The 15,253-nt window shown below is 57.5% G+C and overlaps 1 protein-coding gene across 2 annotated transcripts in view; it reads right to left on the reverse strand.

The window, feature by feature from the left end:
• The window catches only part of COL8A2 (collagen type VIII alpha 2 chain), a 31,413-nt gene extending 18,712 nt beyond the window's left edge, over window positions 1–12,701 (reverse strand). The window contains exons 1-2 of one of the 2 annotated variants that reach the window (XM_030823424.1): window positions 12,055–12,701; window positions 2,125–2,169 (exon numbers count right to left, since the gene is read on the reverse strand). In XM_030823424.1, the coding sequence (XP_030679284.1) occupies window positions 2,125–2,169; window positions 12,055–12,647 (638 nt within the window). In that variant the 5' untranslated portion in view covers window positions 12,648–12,701. Of the gene's footprint in view, window positions 1–1,679; window positions 2,099–2,124; window positions 2,170–12,054 lie in introns of those variants that run through there. The other variant, XM_030823425.1, reaches the window with a different exon arrangement.
• Window positions 12,702–15,253: the final 2,552 nt, after the last annotated feature.

Consider the following 15,253-nt stretch of genomic DNA (forward strand, 5'->3'; position numbering starts at 1 on the left):
GTGCCCATGAGCTGAGCTCGCTGTCTGCTGTGCAGATGAGGACTGCCCCAAAGACAAAGAGGAGCCTGGAATCTGGGAGCTGGAGGGTGGAGGGAGGTGGCCAGATCAGGGCAGGGCTGCCTGGGGGCCACCTTCTTACCCAGGTTGAAGGCAGTAGAGGAGTGCTGCCGCCTGCCCACCTGGTCTGCCCTACCAGACTTCAGTTCCACCTAACAGTCCCAACATCCCTCAGCCCTGCAAGTGAGGCTCCCAGACCACAAGTGGCCTCAGTTTCAGAAGTAGCATTGGAAGGAGGCTTGAAGGAGAGATCAGAGTTCAACAGGCCCACGGGGGCAGGTGATGGTGGGACGGTCCAAGCTAAAATCAGAGCAAATGACTGGATGAGGAAGGCTTCCAGGGTAGGGGGGCATCCAAGGAGCAGTGAAACTAGGGCTCTGGAACTCGGGAGAGAGACATGGGCTAGAGGTAAAAATACAGGTTCGTGGCTGGGCCCGGTGGCTCACGCTTGTAATCCCAGCACTTTGGGAGGCCGAGGCAGGCAGATCATGAGGTCAGGAGATTGAGACCATCCTGGCTAACACGGTGAAACTCCACCTCTACTATAAACACAAAAAATTAGCTGGGCACCTGTAGTCCCCGCTACTTGGGAGGCTGAGGCAGGAGAATGGCGTGAACCTGGGCGGCGGAGCTTGCAGTGAGCCAAGATCGCGCCACTGCACTCCAGCCTGGGCAATAGAGCGAGACTCCATCTCAAAAAAAAAAAAAAAAATGCAGGTTTGTTGGCGGGGTTGCTGCAGCCTGGAGGAGGCCCATGGACTCTCCCTTGGGGAACATGCTTACATTTAGGGAGTGAGAGGAGCCCACCCAGCCCTGGGCTCCTCCCTAACACCCTAGGATCCAGAAACCCCAGACGTCTCACTGCCTCCCTCTCCCTGCCTTTTCCTGCATGATCCTCTCTGCTGGGTTGCCCTTTCTACCTTTCTCCTCCATGGAAACATATTAGTCCTCATTTAAGACCCAGCTCAAAAGCCTCCTCCTCCATGCAGCCTTCCCTGCCTCCCTCAGGCAGAACAGCTCCTTCTGGGCACCCACCTGCATGAAAGCACTCTTCCCCACCCCCACCTCCCTCCTGCCTGAGGCAGGCACAGGGCATGGGCTCAATGAAGCCTATAGGTCCAGGCCTCTGACAAACCCACCTCCCTCGTCCAGCCAAGCCCTCGGGTGGCTCATCACAGGGCCACTTTCTCTTTGTTGCTCTTCCTGAGTCCTTCTTGGTTCTGGGCTGGAGGGGGGTTGGACCGAACCTCCCTCCTGCAGGTGACCAAGCCCCTGGCTTCTGCCCATCTCTGAGTCTAGGTTCTCTGCTGCTCCCCTAGGGAGGAGCATCTTGGGACAGCAAAGTGCCCAGGAAGGTAAGAACAGCCAGGCAGGGGCAGATGGACTAGAAGAGGCCCGGCAGTGGGCAGGCCTGAGGGCAGCCATGTACCCTCAGGCAGGTAGCCAGGCAGCTGGCCCTTCCCCACCCAGGGGCTTGGGCCTCAGCTGGGGCCGTCGCTTGCCTCCCAGCAGAGGCCTTGAGCTTCTGATGGGAACTGGACATCCGAGGGCCCCCACAGACCCAGCCACCCCCAGGCCTCAGGCAGGGGCAGGCGGGGCCTCCTCAGCCTCCAATCCCTTACCTTCTGGTTCGCATTTGCAGCCTTTTCCGGAGCGCCACCCGCCGCCCGCTGCCTCCCCACGCCTGCCAAGATTCCTGGGCCTCTGCGGCTACCCTGCATGGTGGCGGCGGCCGCGGCAGCAGGAGGGGCTGGGCTGGGCAGGGAGGGGGCCCGGCGGGAGCACAGCCAGGCCACTGCACCCAGGCTGGGCCAAGCAAACACGGCCCCGCCAAGGAGCCAGGCGAAATAGTTCACAAATGAGAAAAAGCTGCTTCCGAGTTGGGCCAGGGTTTTAAAGCCCAGGCTGCAGGGAGCTGAGGTCACCTGCAAAAGGGGTGGCTCACAGGACTCTCTGGGCCTGGGAGGGGCTTCCGGTGCAGCAGGAGGGAGTGAGGTTAGACAGCAATGAACACAGGCCTCATCCAGACTGAGATATCAGAAAACCCCGTCCCCAAACCTAGCTTACCTTTCAGGTCGGAGGGGCCTGGGAAGTTCCCAGCAGAGGCAGGGCCTGAGGATGAACAAGAGAAACAGTGAGGCTATGGGGCAGTGGCTCACGCTTGTAATCCCAGCACTTTGGGAGGCCAAGGCGGGAAGACTGCTTGAGCCCAGGAGTTTGAGACCAGCCTGGGCAACATAGGGAGACACTGTCTCTACTAAAAATTTAAAAAAATTAGCTGGGCATGATGGTGCACGCCTGTAGTCCCATCTACTTAGGAGGCTGAGGAGGGTGGTATTGCTTGAGCCCAGGAGTTCAAGACTGCAGTAAGCTATGATTGCACCACTGCACTCTTGAGACAGGGCAAGACTGTCTCAAAAAAAAAAAAAAAAAGAAGGAACAGTGAGACGATGACATCAGGAGCCTGGGAAGCCTCCTGCCCTAACCCACAGCCACACCAGTGCCTGCCCCGGGCTTCTTACCAGAATCCCCTGTTGGAAACCCGGCCCCAACCTCAGTCTCTCTTCTCAGTTCCCTCCTCCCCTGAGGGAAGCAGGGTGTGTGCCCCATACTCCATGACTCCATTCATTCAGTGCACACCTAGCAATACCCATGGGGTGCCTGGCCCTGGATTCAAGGAGTTCCTCCTGTCCTAGGGCCCAGGCTGAGGACACCCCTTCTGTGTCCCGGGTTCCCATGCTGGAGAAGTCCCTCCCATTGGTCAGCTCTGGTTTGGGGTGGCCTCTACTTTGGGTTAAGATCCCTGCTGGGGAAGCTTCTACTGTGTGGAGGACCCAAGCCTGGGCCATGGACCACAGACATGGTTCAACCCCATACCCTGCCCTGCCTGGCCCTGAAGGGCTGGGGGCATCAGACAAGCGGTCATCACACAATTGGCAAAGATCTCTGGGCTGTGGGAGCATGAAGCAGGGAACACTGCTGCCTTAAGCTTCCCCTGAAGGCTTCATGGAAAAAGGGACACTGGAGCTGGGTCCTGAAGGATGAGTCGGAATCTGAAAGGCAGAGGAGGTGATAGAAGGAATTTCAGGTAGTAATATACAGGGAAGGTCCAGAAGTGCTGTGGGACGGGGAGGCTGGGGCAACATGGTGAGGAAATCTGAATGCCATGCTTGCATTTCTCTGGAGAGCAATGGGGAGCCATGGAAGGTTATTTAGTGGGGGAAGTGATGTGGTCAGCGCCCTGGATGGCTGGGTCCCCATTTCTGCCTCAATCAGGTGTGGTGCCAGGATCTAACAAAAGCCGTAGTCCAGGTCACATAGCTGTACGCAGAGGATCCAGGGCTAAAGTCCAGACCCAGACATGACTCCGGGGTAGATGGGGAGGGGACGCCCAGCCAGCCCACCTGGCAGGGAGGCCTGCAGGCCGCGTCACTCTCTCCCCCAGCTGCTTGCTTGCCTCTGCCTGCTCCCATGGAAACTCTGACATCCAGTCCTGTCTGTAGCTGCACAAGCAGCCAGATGCCGGAGCCAGCAGCTCCTAGGCCTTCTCTCCAACTCAGCTGAGCCCTGCCTCCATCCTGCCACTCTGAGCACTATGACCCCAGAGCTGGGTCATGGGGCCATAGCCTGGATGATGGAGCCCAGGTAGGAGGACCCTCCAGCTCAGCTTAGCCCCAGCTTCTCTGGCCCCAGCCCCCTCCCCGCAGCATGAGACTCTGGGAGAAGAAATGACTTAAGTTGGCTCTGCGCTTTGAAGGATGAACATGGATTTAACTGGTTGGTAGTGGGGAGAGGTGATCAGTCCTGGGCCAAGGGAACAGCATGTGTGAGAGTGTAAAAGCCCTGAATATATTCAGGGGATGGAGAGAATCCAAATAAAATAAACAAACACATGAACTAACTAATCATAGCTAATATTCATTGTGTACCTACTGTGTGCCAGGTACCGTTCTGGGTGTTCTCATGAATTATCTCATTTAATCATCACAACAACCCAGTGACAAAAGTATTTCATCTTCCCTTTTTACAGATGAGAAAACTAAGGGACAGAGAGGATAAGTAACTGGCCCAACGTCACACAGCTCAAGAAAAGTAGAGCCTGGAGCTGGGCACGGTGGCTCACACCTGTAATCCCAGCACTTTGGGAGGCCAAGGCAGGAGAATCACTTGAGTTCAGGAGTTTGAGTCCAGCCTGGGCAACACAGTGATACCCCCATCTCTAAAAAAAAAAAAAAAAAAAAAAGTAGAACCTGAATTTGAACCCTGGCTGCAGCCTCCAAAGCCTACCCTCTTCACCATACAGATGATTTGAGGAGAGGAGACCTGGCTGGGGCCAGACTGAGAAATGCCTTGAATATCAGGATCAGAGATGCGGATCCTACCTAAAGCTGCTTCCCCATTCCCTTCCCCCATGTTAAGTGTTAATAACAACGGAGTCTGCATCCCAAGTTCATTGTATGCACTGGACATAGCACTAGGCACACTCCCGGCACTATTGATTCCTGTAACCCTGGAAGGTTGGAACTGATGTCCCATTTTACTGAGAGGAGCACTGGGTCTCAGAGAGGTCACATCCATTCTCTAAGGAAACCAGGCTAGGAAGTGAAGGAGGTGGGAACCCAGCTCTGCCTGGCCCCCAGGTGGCTAAAGCCCTGTACACCTGGGCTCCCTGAAGACCTCAGCCACGGGCCCTGCCCCCTACTCCTGCTCTACCCCACCTGTGCTGCCTCAACCTAGATGGCACCAGGGGCAGTCAAGGCCGGGAGCAGAGTGGGCAGCTACTATCAGGTGCCTCAGGAGTCCACTCCAGTGGGCCAAGGCCCCCTCGGTCTTACAAATAGGAAGCTGGGGTGAGTGGGTAAGCCAGGGCGGTACCTGAGCCAACTTCAATGGGACTCTGTTCTTAACCTCCACCCCCGGCTGCCTTCCTTAATCCCCTCCTGGAGCCCCTCCCCTGGCGACGTCTCCCCTTTGCACGGAGCCTGCCACTGTTGGCTAAATCCCAGACCAGATGTGGGTGGGACAGTCTGCACCCCCCGCCCCCCACCCCCCACCAGCTTCTGAGAGCTGCAGGGTTCCAGGGAGGCTGGCCAGGGCCTCAGGCCCGCTTCCCCATTCCAACTTTCCAGACTGAGGTGCTGATGGCCATGAGGTGAACAATTGGCTCCTGCCAGAGATGGGGCTCATGGGAAAATTTCCCATTTCTGAGCTCCTACTACGGGCAGGCTCTGGGCTAAGAGTCTTGCTTTAAAAATCATGTCGGATTAAGAGGACCTCTCTGGAGCCCAGCTGCATGCATCCTTATCTCAGCCCTAGCTCTCACTAGCATGAGACCTCCATCTGGGCCTCAGCTTCTTCATCAATGAAATGGGAACTCCAGGCATTATTTACTCCCGTAACCCTGGAAGGCTGGAACTGCTGTCCCATTTTACTGAGGAAGAGTGCTAGGTCCCAGAGAGGTCACATCCATTCTCCAAGGTAACCAGGCTAGGAAGTGAAAGGGGTGGAATCTGAACCCAGCTCTGCCCAGCCCATATAAAGCTGCCCAGCCCAGCTTCACAGAGCATTTGTGAGGATTAAACAAGTTAATTTTGTGTAACGGACTCAGAGCAGTGCTTGGCATATAGGAATCCTAAATAAATATGCCCTATTATAATCACTGGCCAGGCACAGTGGCTCATGCCTATAAGCCCAGCACTTTGGGAGCCCAAGGCAGGCAGATCACCTGAGGTCGGGAGTTCTAAGACCAGCCTGACCAACATGGAGAAACCCTGTCTCTACTAAAAATACAAAAATTAGCCGGGCATGGTGGCGGGTGCCTATAATCCCAGCTACTTGGGAGGCTGAGGCAGGAGAATCGCTTGAACTTGGGGAGGTGGAGGTTGCAATGAGCTGAGATCGTGCCATTGCACTACAGCCTGGACAACAAAAGCGAAATTCCGTCTCAAAAAAAAATAAAAATATAAATAAATAAATAAATAAAATCACCATGACACTTCTCAACAGCCCTGTGAGGTTAGTATTATAAACTCGATTTTACAGATCAGAAACTGAGGCTCAGAGAGACATCCTTTGCCCAAGTTCCCCCAGCCAGGGAAGGACGGTCCCAGAGCTTGGCCCCAAGCTAAGCAGGTCCAAAGATGAGGACAGCCTTCTGGCTCCCCCAAGCTGAGACATGGTGTGTACTGGGGTGAAGGTCGGTCCCCTGCACCCCCTCAGCCCCTCCTGCCTGACCCCCAGGGGTTCCACCCCCAATCCAGCCCCTGCTGCCGCTGCAGGAGGGGGCTCTGCATTCCTGGCTAAGCAGCCGGATTTGCTGTGCTCCAGGAACTATGAAAAGAATGCTTGCCATGAGCAGAGCCGTGGTCGCCTGTCAAGGAGCGTGGCCTGGAGTGCCCACACAGAGCTTGGTGGCAGCCGGCACAGTGGGAAGGAAGGAGGCTAGCCAGAAAGGAGAACTTCCGGGTGGTGGGGGCTGTGGACACTGGACGGGTGTGGAGACCAAAGAGTTGGCCACCTGGGATCTTTCAGGAGAGAACTGACCCCTCTACCCCGCAATCTAGGTTTCTCCTCGCCACAGGCTGTAAGGACAGGCAGGCTGGCACTGTTGGCCCAGCTCATGGATGGGGTTGCAGAGACTCAGAGGAAAACTCTCCTGAGGTCACACAGCAGCCAGTGGCAGAATTGAGACCAGAGGCCAGGACCCCCAGCTCAGGCCCCGCCTCTTCACAGAGGCTTCCCTCCCTCACAGGACCCACCAGGGACCACCAAGGGTTCCTAGGTAATAGAAAATACCATCCCAGCCCTCACGGTTCTGGGCTGTCTCTGGGCCTGACATTCTCATGCCTGCTATTCCTCTTTCCCCCTCCACAAAAAACCCCTCGTGCTATGAAAATGCCCCACACGCTGTAGATGGACGACAGTTAAGATTCCATTCCTTTTGGGAGGCTCAGGTGGGCGGATCACTTGAGGTCAGGAGTTCAAGACCGGCCTGACCAATGTGTCGAAGCCCCGTCTCTACTAAAAATACAAAAATTAGCAGACGTGATGGTACACACCTGTAATCCCAGCTACTAGGGAGGCTGAAGCAGGAGAATTGCTCAAACCCGGGAGGTGGAGGTTGCAGTGAGCCAAGACTGCACCACTGCACTCCAGCCTGGGTGACAGAGAGAGACTCCATCTCAAAAAAATAAATAAATAAAAAGAGGCCGGGAGCAATGGCTCACGCCTGTAACCCCAGCACTTTGGGAGGCCAAGGCAGGCAGATCACAAGGTCAGGAGTTTGAGAACAGCCTGACCAACATGATGAAAACCCATCTCTACTAAAAATACAAAAATTAGCCAGGCTTGGCGGCGCGTGCCTGTAATCCCAGCTATGCAGGAGGCTAAGGCAAGAGAATCACTTGAACCCGGGAGGCAGAGGGTGCAGTGAACCGAGATCATGCCATTGCACTCCAGCCTGGGCAACAGAGCGAGACTCCGTCTCAAAAAAAAAATAGAAAGAAAGAGAGGAAGGAAGGAAGGAAGGAAGAAAGAAAGAAAGTCCGGGCATGGCGGCTAACACCTATAATCCCAGCACTTTGGGAGGCCAAGGTGGGTGGCTCACTTGAAGTCAGGAGTTCAAGACCAGCCTGGCCAACATGGCAGGCTCAGGTGGGCGGATCACTTGAGGTCAGGAGTTCAAGACAGGCCTGACCAATGTGTCGAAACCCCGTCTCTACTAAAAATACAAAAATTAGCGGACGTGATGGTACACACCTGTAATCCCAGCTACTAGGGAGGGTGAGGCAGGAGAATCGCTTGAATCCAGGAGGTGGAGGTTGCAGTGAGCCAAGATTGCGCCACTGCACTCTGGCCTGGGCAACAGAGTGAGACTCCATCTTAAAAAAAAATGACCAGGCATGGCATGGTGGCTCACTCCTGTAATCCTAGCACTTTGGGAGGCCAAGGCGGGTGGATCATGAGGTCAGGAGTTTGAGACCAGCCTGGCCGATATGGTGAAACCCCATCTCTACTAAAAATACAAAAATTAGCTGGGCATGGTGGTGCTCACCTGTAGTCCCAGCTACTAAGGAGTCTGAAGCAGAAGAGTGGCTTGAACCTGGGAGGCGGAGGTTGCAGTGAGCCAAGACCATGCCACTACACTCCAGCCTGGGCGACAGAGCGAGACTCTGTCTCAAAAAAAAAAGTTGCTGTTCTAATTCCTTCTTATTGGCCAGGCACAGTGGCTTACCCCTGTAATCACAGCACTTTGGGAGGCCAAGGCGGGCGGATCACCTGAGGTCAGGTGTGCAAGACCAGCCTGGCCCCGTCTCTACTAAAAATACAAAAAATTAGCCGGGCGTGGTGGTGGACGCCTATAATCCCAGGTACTTGGGAGGCTGAGGCAGGAGAATCGTTGCAACCTGGGAGGTGGAGGTTGCAGTGAGCCAAGATCACGCCACTGCACTCCAGCCTGGGCGACAAGAGCCAGACTCTGTCTCAAAAAAAATTAAAAAAAAAAAAAAAAAAAAAAGAAAGAAAAAGAAAGAAATCACAGAACCTCAAATAGTAAGGTTCCCTCTGCTGCATGTCCTTTGAGGAAGGGCAGCCTTTGTGAGGAAGGGCAGCCTTTGTGAGGAAGGGTTCCTGGGCCTGGGATCCTGGCCTATGTTTCAATTCTGCCTCTGGCTGCCGCGTGACCTCAGGTGAGTTCCCCTCTGAGTCTCCATAACCCCATCCATGAGCTGGGCCAGCAGTGCCATCTGGCTTTCTCCATGAGGCACTAGCCCTCCGCCACTCCCTCTTCTTCCCCTTCCAAACCCAGGAATCCCAGCCCATCCAGGCTGCATGGGGATAGTCAGCCTCCAATTCAGAACTTTCCAAGAATCTGAATGGAAGCACGGCCAGGTACTCCCCAGTCCACTCCCAGGGTCCAACCAGAGAGACGGAATGGACACTGATCGGACGATCTAGGTGCTACGCCCCCATCACATGTGTGACCTGGGACTACTCCTCACCTCTCTGCAGGCAAAACAACTCTGGAGACCAGTACAGCATTCCCATTTTAGAGATGGGGAAACCGAGGCACAGAGATGGGAAGTCCTAGATCTGTCTGACTCCCAATGCCAGCTCCTCTCCAAACAGCACATGCTGCCTCACTCAAGATCTGCTGTCCACACTCCACCCACTCTGGAAATGCCCTCAGAACAAATTGGGCCTGGAATTCTCTTTCTGGGAGCCAGACTTCCATGACTGGTACTTGGGCACATGTGTGTCCACATATGGCCTCACAAACTCACCCAGGCTTCAAGGCTACACTCAGCCCCCAGCTCCCAGTCATCTCAACTTATCGGACCACAGGGCCAAACCCACATCTCTCCTGCACCTGCCTTCGCTGGGGACAGGCCACAGCCATCCAGTGCAAGGCTCCTGGCCCCACTGCCAACCAGCTTACTCCTTTCCATTTACTTCTTCCTCTCCTCCCCTTGGCAACTGCCCACTTCATCCCCCGTCACCTTTCTCCTTAAACTCTGCCCAGCCTCCTCTGTGATTTCCCTTGCCTCGAAGATCCCCCCTTCATCCTTGTTCCCCAGAGGCAAGATTCTCTTGCCTCAGCCTCCTGAGTAGCTGAGATTACAGGCATGCGCCACCAAGCCTGGCTAATTTTTGTATTTTTAGTAGAGATGGGTTTTCACCATGTTGGTCAGGCTGTTCTCGAATCACATCTGGGCAGCCAGAGTGATTCCCAGATTATATCATTTGCAGCTCGCACCCTTCCTCTGGACAGGGCCCTTAGAAATCTGACCTCAAAGTCATGAGTCCCTCCCGCTCCCCAGTGTGATCCAACAGTGCCCATTACTCCCATTACTCACTGTCCCTGAGAGAACCCTGAAGCTTCCCCCTCCACCTCTGCACGAGCTGTGCCCTCAGCCGGGAACACCCTCCCATTCACCCTTTCCATCCCCTGCACCTGTCAAAATTATCGTCTTTGAAAGCCCTGGCCAGACCACCTCTTAGGTGCCACCTTCCCTGATCTGCACTTTGGCTTGCATGGTGCCCCTCCTCGGGTACCTAGCAGGGCACCGTGAGACTCCAGTCACACCCCAGAGGACAGGCCGCTGCGTCTCTCTTTTTCCTCCAACCCGACACTGTTAAGTTCCTCCTGCCACGGATGGGACCAGCGCATCTGAAGCCCCATTTCCCTGTAAGAGGTGCCCCATCCCTGCCACTGAGAGTTCTGGAGCAGGCTGGGGGACCAGCAGGGCAAGGAAGCTGGGGCTGTGCGTCCCTTGTTCCGGCTCAGGCAAGAGCAGGGAAGGTAGTGGAGTACAGGGGCTCAGGCTGACAGCCCTGCTTAGTATCTTTCTCCTCCCTCTTGCTAACAGACACATTCACTTCCATATTTTCTTTCCCCTTCCTCTGAGCCAAAGAGCGGAAATTCTCATTTTCACTGCGGTAGACAAAGTGAAACCAGAGAAAGAGACCCTGGTGAGTGTGTCTGGGTGTGAGCGTATGTGTGTGTGTGCCATCCTGTCTGAGTATGTCTGGCTGGACCACGTGGGGCCTGCCATGTGTCTGTAGGAAGTTGGGTGTGTGTGCATGCGTCTGCCTGTGTCTCGTGGTGGTGTATGTTTCAGTAGAGGAGTGTGTCCGCATGAATCTAATGAATGTTTGGGTCGGTGTGTTTACTGTACGTGGCTCTCAGAAGGGTGCAAGGCTGTGTGTGGCTGGGTGAGTGTGTCTGTTGTTTCTCCTCATTATCATCTGGGGTCATTGTGTGTCCAAGGGTTTGTAGGTGTTCACCAGTCCAGTGGGAAGCCAGTGACGGCACCTGTGCCCTGATGGAGACCACCAACCGTGGTGTCTCTCTAGAGATCACCAACTCCTGCCCTGTGGCCTCATCTGCTTGGGGCAGTAAGGATCAGTCGATCTTAGCTCAGTCCCCAGAGAGGGACCCCAGGCTGCCTGACCCTCCAGCCATCCAGCTCCACGGCCTCCAGACCTTTCAAATGCCCAGTATAGCTGCTGGGAGGCTGTCCTTGCCAAGGGACTCTGCTAAGAGGAGTGGATGGGCTCCTGCTGCCAGCCTGAGCAAGAGGTACTGATAGCAGACGGGAGGGATGATTTTTGGTTGCTCGGGCACCCCTAAGGAGGTCAGCCGCACGTCTGTGTCAGGAACCCAGCATGGTCTCACACAGGCACACACACGTGCGTGCACACATACAACCAGCAAAGTTTTCCCCATGGCAATAGCGTTCCTGGGCCCTCTGGCTGAATAGCATTTCTCTACCTGGAGGATTTCTGGGGCTAGGGTGGCTCTAGACCCAGGGCAGAGACACTGGGAGGTTGTTCTGGGGCCCTGGGACCCCAGTCCCTCTTGGCCAGGCAGCGGCCCTCACCCCCTGCAAGTCTCAGTCTGGAGCTGGGGGGATGCTGAGCCCCTGACAGGGACATTCCTGGGTACCTGTCTCCAGTTTGGGGCGAGGCGACTGACAGGGCACCTAGAATAGGAGGAACTTGGGGGCTAAGGCAGAAAAACCTCACAACTGGGAGGTCTCCAGCAAATCAGCAATGGCAGAGAGATGGGGGCAGGAGTGAGAGCGGGGGGATGCTAAGGCCCCTCACTCCCTCCTCTCTCCTCCACCACCGTGTGAAGGCGGCTTTGTTATCCCCACTTTACAGGTGGGACGGGAGACCGGGAGGGGGTGACGCGCCCAGAGGCACAACGTCGGGGGTTCCACCCGACACTGTCTGATGCTGGAGCCCTCGCTTCTGGGAGAGGAAGGGAGGAGGGGGCTTTACTGGGATCCTGCCGGGGAGGGAACAGGGCGCAGGGAACGGGATGGGCCCCCTCATTCTAAGACGACCTCCTGGCCTGGGTCCCCCACCGCGTCCCCACCCCGGAGTCCAAGGCGCCGGCCCTGCCATCCCGCATGTTGTTGGGAGAAGCCCAGCCCAGGTGCTGCCCTCGGAGCCCCACAGCCCGAGCCCCGGTGTCCGCCTTCTCGCCCTTACCTGCGGGCGCGGCCGCCGGGCGCAGCTCCCGGCCCTCGAGGGCTGCCCGGTCGGCGCGGGCTCCGGGCAGGGGCGTCCGCGGCTGGACGGGCGGCGTCGGGGTCCGGGGTCCGCGCCGGCGGGGTTCCGCGTCGCTCTGCTGGCGGCCCCTTGCGGCTGCCGGAGTGGGCGGGCGGCAGGAGGGGCGCGTCGGGGCGGGGCCTCCGCCCTCCTCTTTCCACAGCCACGGCCAAGGCCGGCGCCCCGCCCGGCCCAGCGCGCCCAGCGCGGCCTCGGACGGCCGCCTCCCTCCCCGACACCCACGCCGAGCCCCCGCCACACACGCGCTCCCGGGCGGCCCGCCCCACCCCTCCCCGTCCACCTGACCCGCGGCTCGGCCGCCGGGGAGTCCACGCAGCCCCTGCCCTCGAGGGGCCACCTGCCTGGGGGGACGGACGCGGCTGCTGAGAAGGACGGCCCGGCGTGGTCCTGCAGGGAAGGGGCAGCTCGGACTGGTGGCCCCCCAGTGAGGAGTCCCCAGAAGGCTGCCTGCAGACGTGACCTTGGTAGGCTGAGCCCGGAGGACTCACAGGGGCCAGTCGTGGTCCGCACATTCAGGCTTTAGGGCCTTGAGCCGGGGTCACAGAGGCAGGCGGGGGCAGGCTGAGGCTGGCCAGACCTCGTCCCCGAGAAATGGCGAGTCACGGAAGGCTCTGGAGCAGGGCAGTCACGTGGTCAGATTTGTGCTTTGGAAAGAGCCTCCCGAAGCTGTGTGGAGGAAGATAGAGGGAGGACACCGAGGAGGCTGCGGGAATACTCTGGCATGGTCCCATGAGGGACAGTGAGGGAGAAGGAAAGGGAGGGCCCAGTGTGAGGGGAGTGAGGAGGCGAACTAGGCAGAGTTTGGGCGAGGGGCCTAGGCAGAGGCTGTGTCAAGGGCAGTGCGCAGGCTTCGGGCTAGGCCTGGGGGCGGTGGGGTCTAGGAGAAGGAGGAGGACGGATGCAATGAGTTGGATGAGCCTGTGGGACTTCCATGGATCCGGAAGGGAGGTGAGAGTTCTGGGATAGCGAGGAGGAGTCCACGGTTTGCAGATGGCGACTGATGCCATGGAGTAAGGAGCGGCGGGCCCAGGGAGGCGGGCAGGGCGCGGGCAGGACACTGATCAGCATTCACGGGGCTGCCAAGGAAGAGGGGTCGGCAAAGGAGACTGAGAAGGTGGCAGGGACCGGGAGAGCAGTGCCCCAGAAGGCAAAGGCAGAGTGCTTCTAGAAGGCCAGGGAGGCCCACGGGGTGGGCTGTCACAGAAGGACATTCTTAAGGACAGCAACTAAGGGTTGGAGGTTGGGGTGGGGGTAGGGGCAGTAACCAGGCAGCAGGGGAGAAAGGGGGAGGCAGCAAGTGCAGGGGGAAGGGGAGATGAGGTCCGGAGAGGATTCTGGGGGGGTGTGCATGCGCGCGCGCGTGTGTGTGTGTGTGTGGGCGTGTCTGTGTGCGTGTGTGCATGTAGGTGGGTGTGTACGTGTGTGTGCATGCGTGTGTGTATGTGTGTGTGCGTGCCTGTGTGTGTGTGTGCATGCATGTAGGTGGGTGTGGGCATATGTGGAGGTATGTGTGCTTGGGTGTGTGAGTGTGTGTGCGTGTGTTCATGGGTGGGGGGTCAGCATGTGTGTGGGTGTGTGGAGGGGTGGGGGTGTGTATTTGTGTGCGTGTGGGGAGGTATGTGTGCGTGGGGGTGTGGGGGGCTGTGGCTGTGTTTGGGTGTGGGTGGCTGTGTGTGGGTGTGTGGATGTGACTATGTGGCTTTATGTGGGTGTGTGTGGCTGTGTGGGTGTATGTGTGGCTTTGTGTGTGTGGCTGTTTGTGGGTGTGGGTGTGTGTGGCTGTGGGTGTGTGTGGCTGTGTGGGGGTGTGAGTGGGAGTGTGTGTGTGGGGGTGTGGGTGGCTGTGTGTGGGTGTGTAGGTGTAGCTGTGTGTTTGTGGGTGTGGGTGTGTGTGTGGCTGTGTGTGGGGGTGGGAGTGTGTGTGTGTGTGTGTTTGTGTGTCTGTCTGTGGGGGGGTGTGGATGGCTGTGTGTATGGGTGAGTGTGGCTGTGTGTGTGTGTGTTTTCAGTGGGAAAGAGCAGAGCCCTCACCAGGTCCAGGAAAGGAGCAGGGAGGGCCCCAGGCTATCTCGGGTCAGGGCCCAGCCCCCTCAACCTTCCCCCTCCTGCTGCCTGCCCTCTGAGGGCCTCCCACTTTTCTGTCCCCCTGCCAAGGTACACACCAGCCCCACCACTCCAAAACGGGGCCTCTCACCCTCACCTACCGTCAGAGCCTGGCCCACTCCATCCCACCCGTCAGAACTGGGGGCAATTGCCAGGGGTCTTTGGGTCTGGCCTTCTGGCCTGAACTACAGGGGAGCCAGGCTGGGGTGCTGCCCAGAGAAGGGAGGGGGCCTGGCTGGCAGGGTGCCTAGAAGAACACCGACTGAGGGGGGATTGCTGAGGCCTGACCCTGAAGCTGGTGTGGAAACCGGACCCTGCATGGGGTTCTGATGGGGGTTGAGTGTGCATGGGGACGGGCTTGGGAGGGGTGGGAGCTAGGCAGCAGGGACTAAAGGTTGACAGCAAAGACCCTGGAGTTAGACTGCCTGGGTTCAAATCCAAGTGCCACCACCTACCAGCCACATGCCATTGGGCAGACACTTAACTTCTGGTGCTTCAGTTTCTCCATCTGGGAAGCTCTCACAGGCATGTTGTGAGGATGACAGTCTATCCATGCAGAGCACTTCACTCTGAGTGTGAGCTGTTTAGAGAGAAGGGAGGGAGGGCTGCATGAAGTGGGGCCTGGTGACACAAGCGGGCAAGGGAGGGGCACGCTGTGTGGGAAAGGGGCTCCCATGGGCTTCACACCCACACTCAGACACAAATTCAGCTGGTCCCCTGGGTCTCCTCACTCCTTACACTTTTCCTGGGGCCCTCAGGCCTGATTCTATGAGGTACACGCCTGTCCCCAATCCCCTCCCTTTCCCCCCAACCCCTGCCCCACCTGCCCCTGCCCAGTGCCTTGCAGGGAGGGAGGGCTGCAGCTCCTTCTCCTTTCAACCAGCCCTGGATGCCAAATCTGGGCCCTGTCCCATGGCCAGATCCTGTGGCCCTGGTGTTCATTGGCCATCAGGCGCCTCCCCACCCCCGAGGGGGACCTCAGCTCCCCATCCCCCAGTAGAGGCTGACAGCTGTG

The sequence above is a fragment of the Nomascus leucogenys genome, chromosome 12, assembly GCF_006542625.1.
Source record: "Nomascus leucogenys isolate Asia chromosome 12, Asia_NLE_v1, whole genome shotgun sequence".
Classification (NCBI taxonomy): Eukaryota; Metazoa; Chordata; class Mammalia; order Primates; family Hylobatidae; genus Nomascus; species Nomascus leucogenys.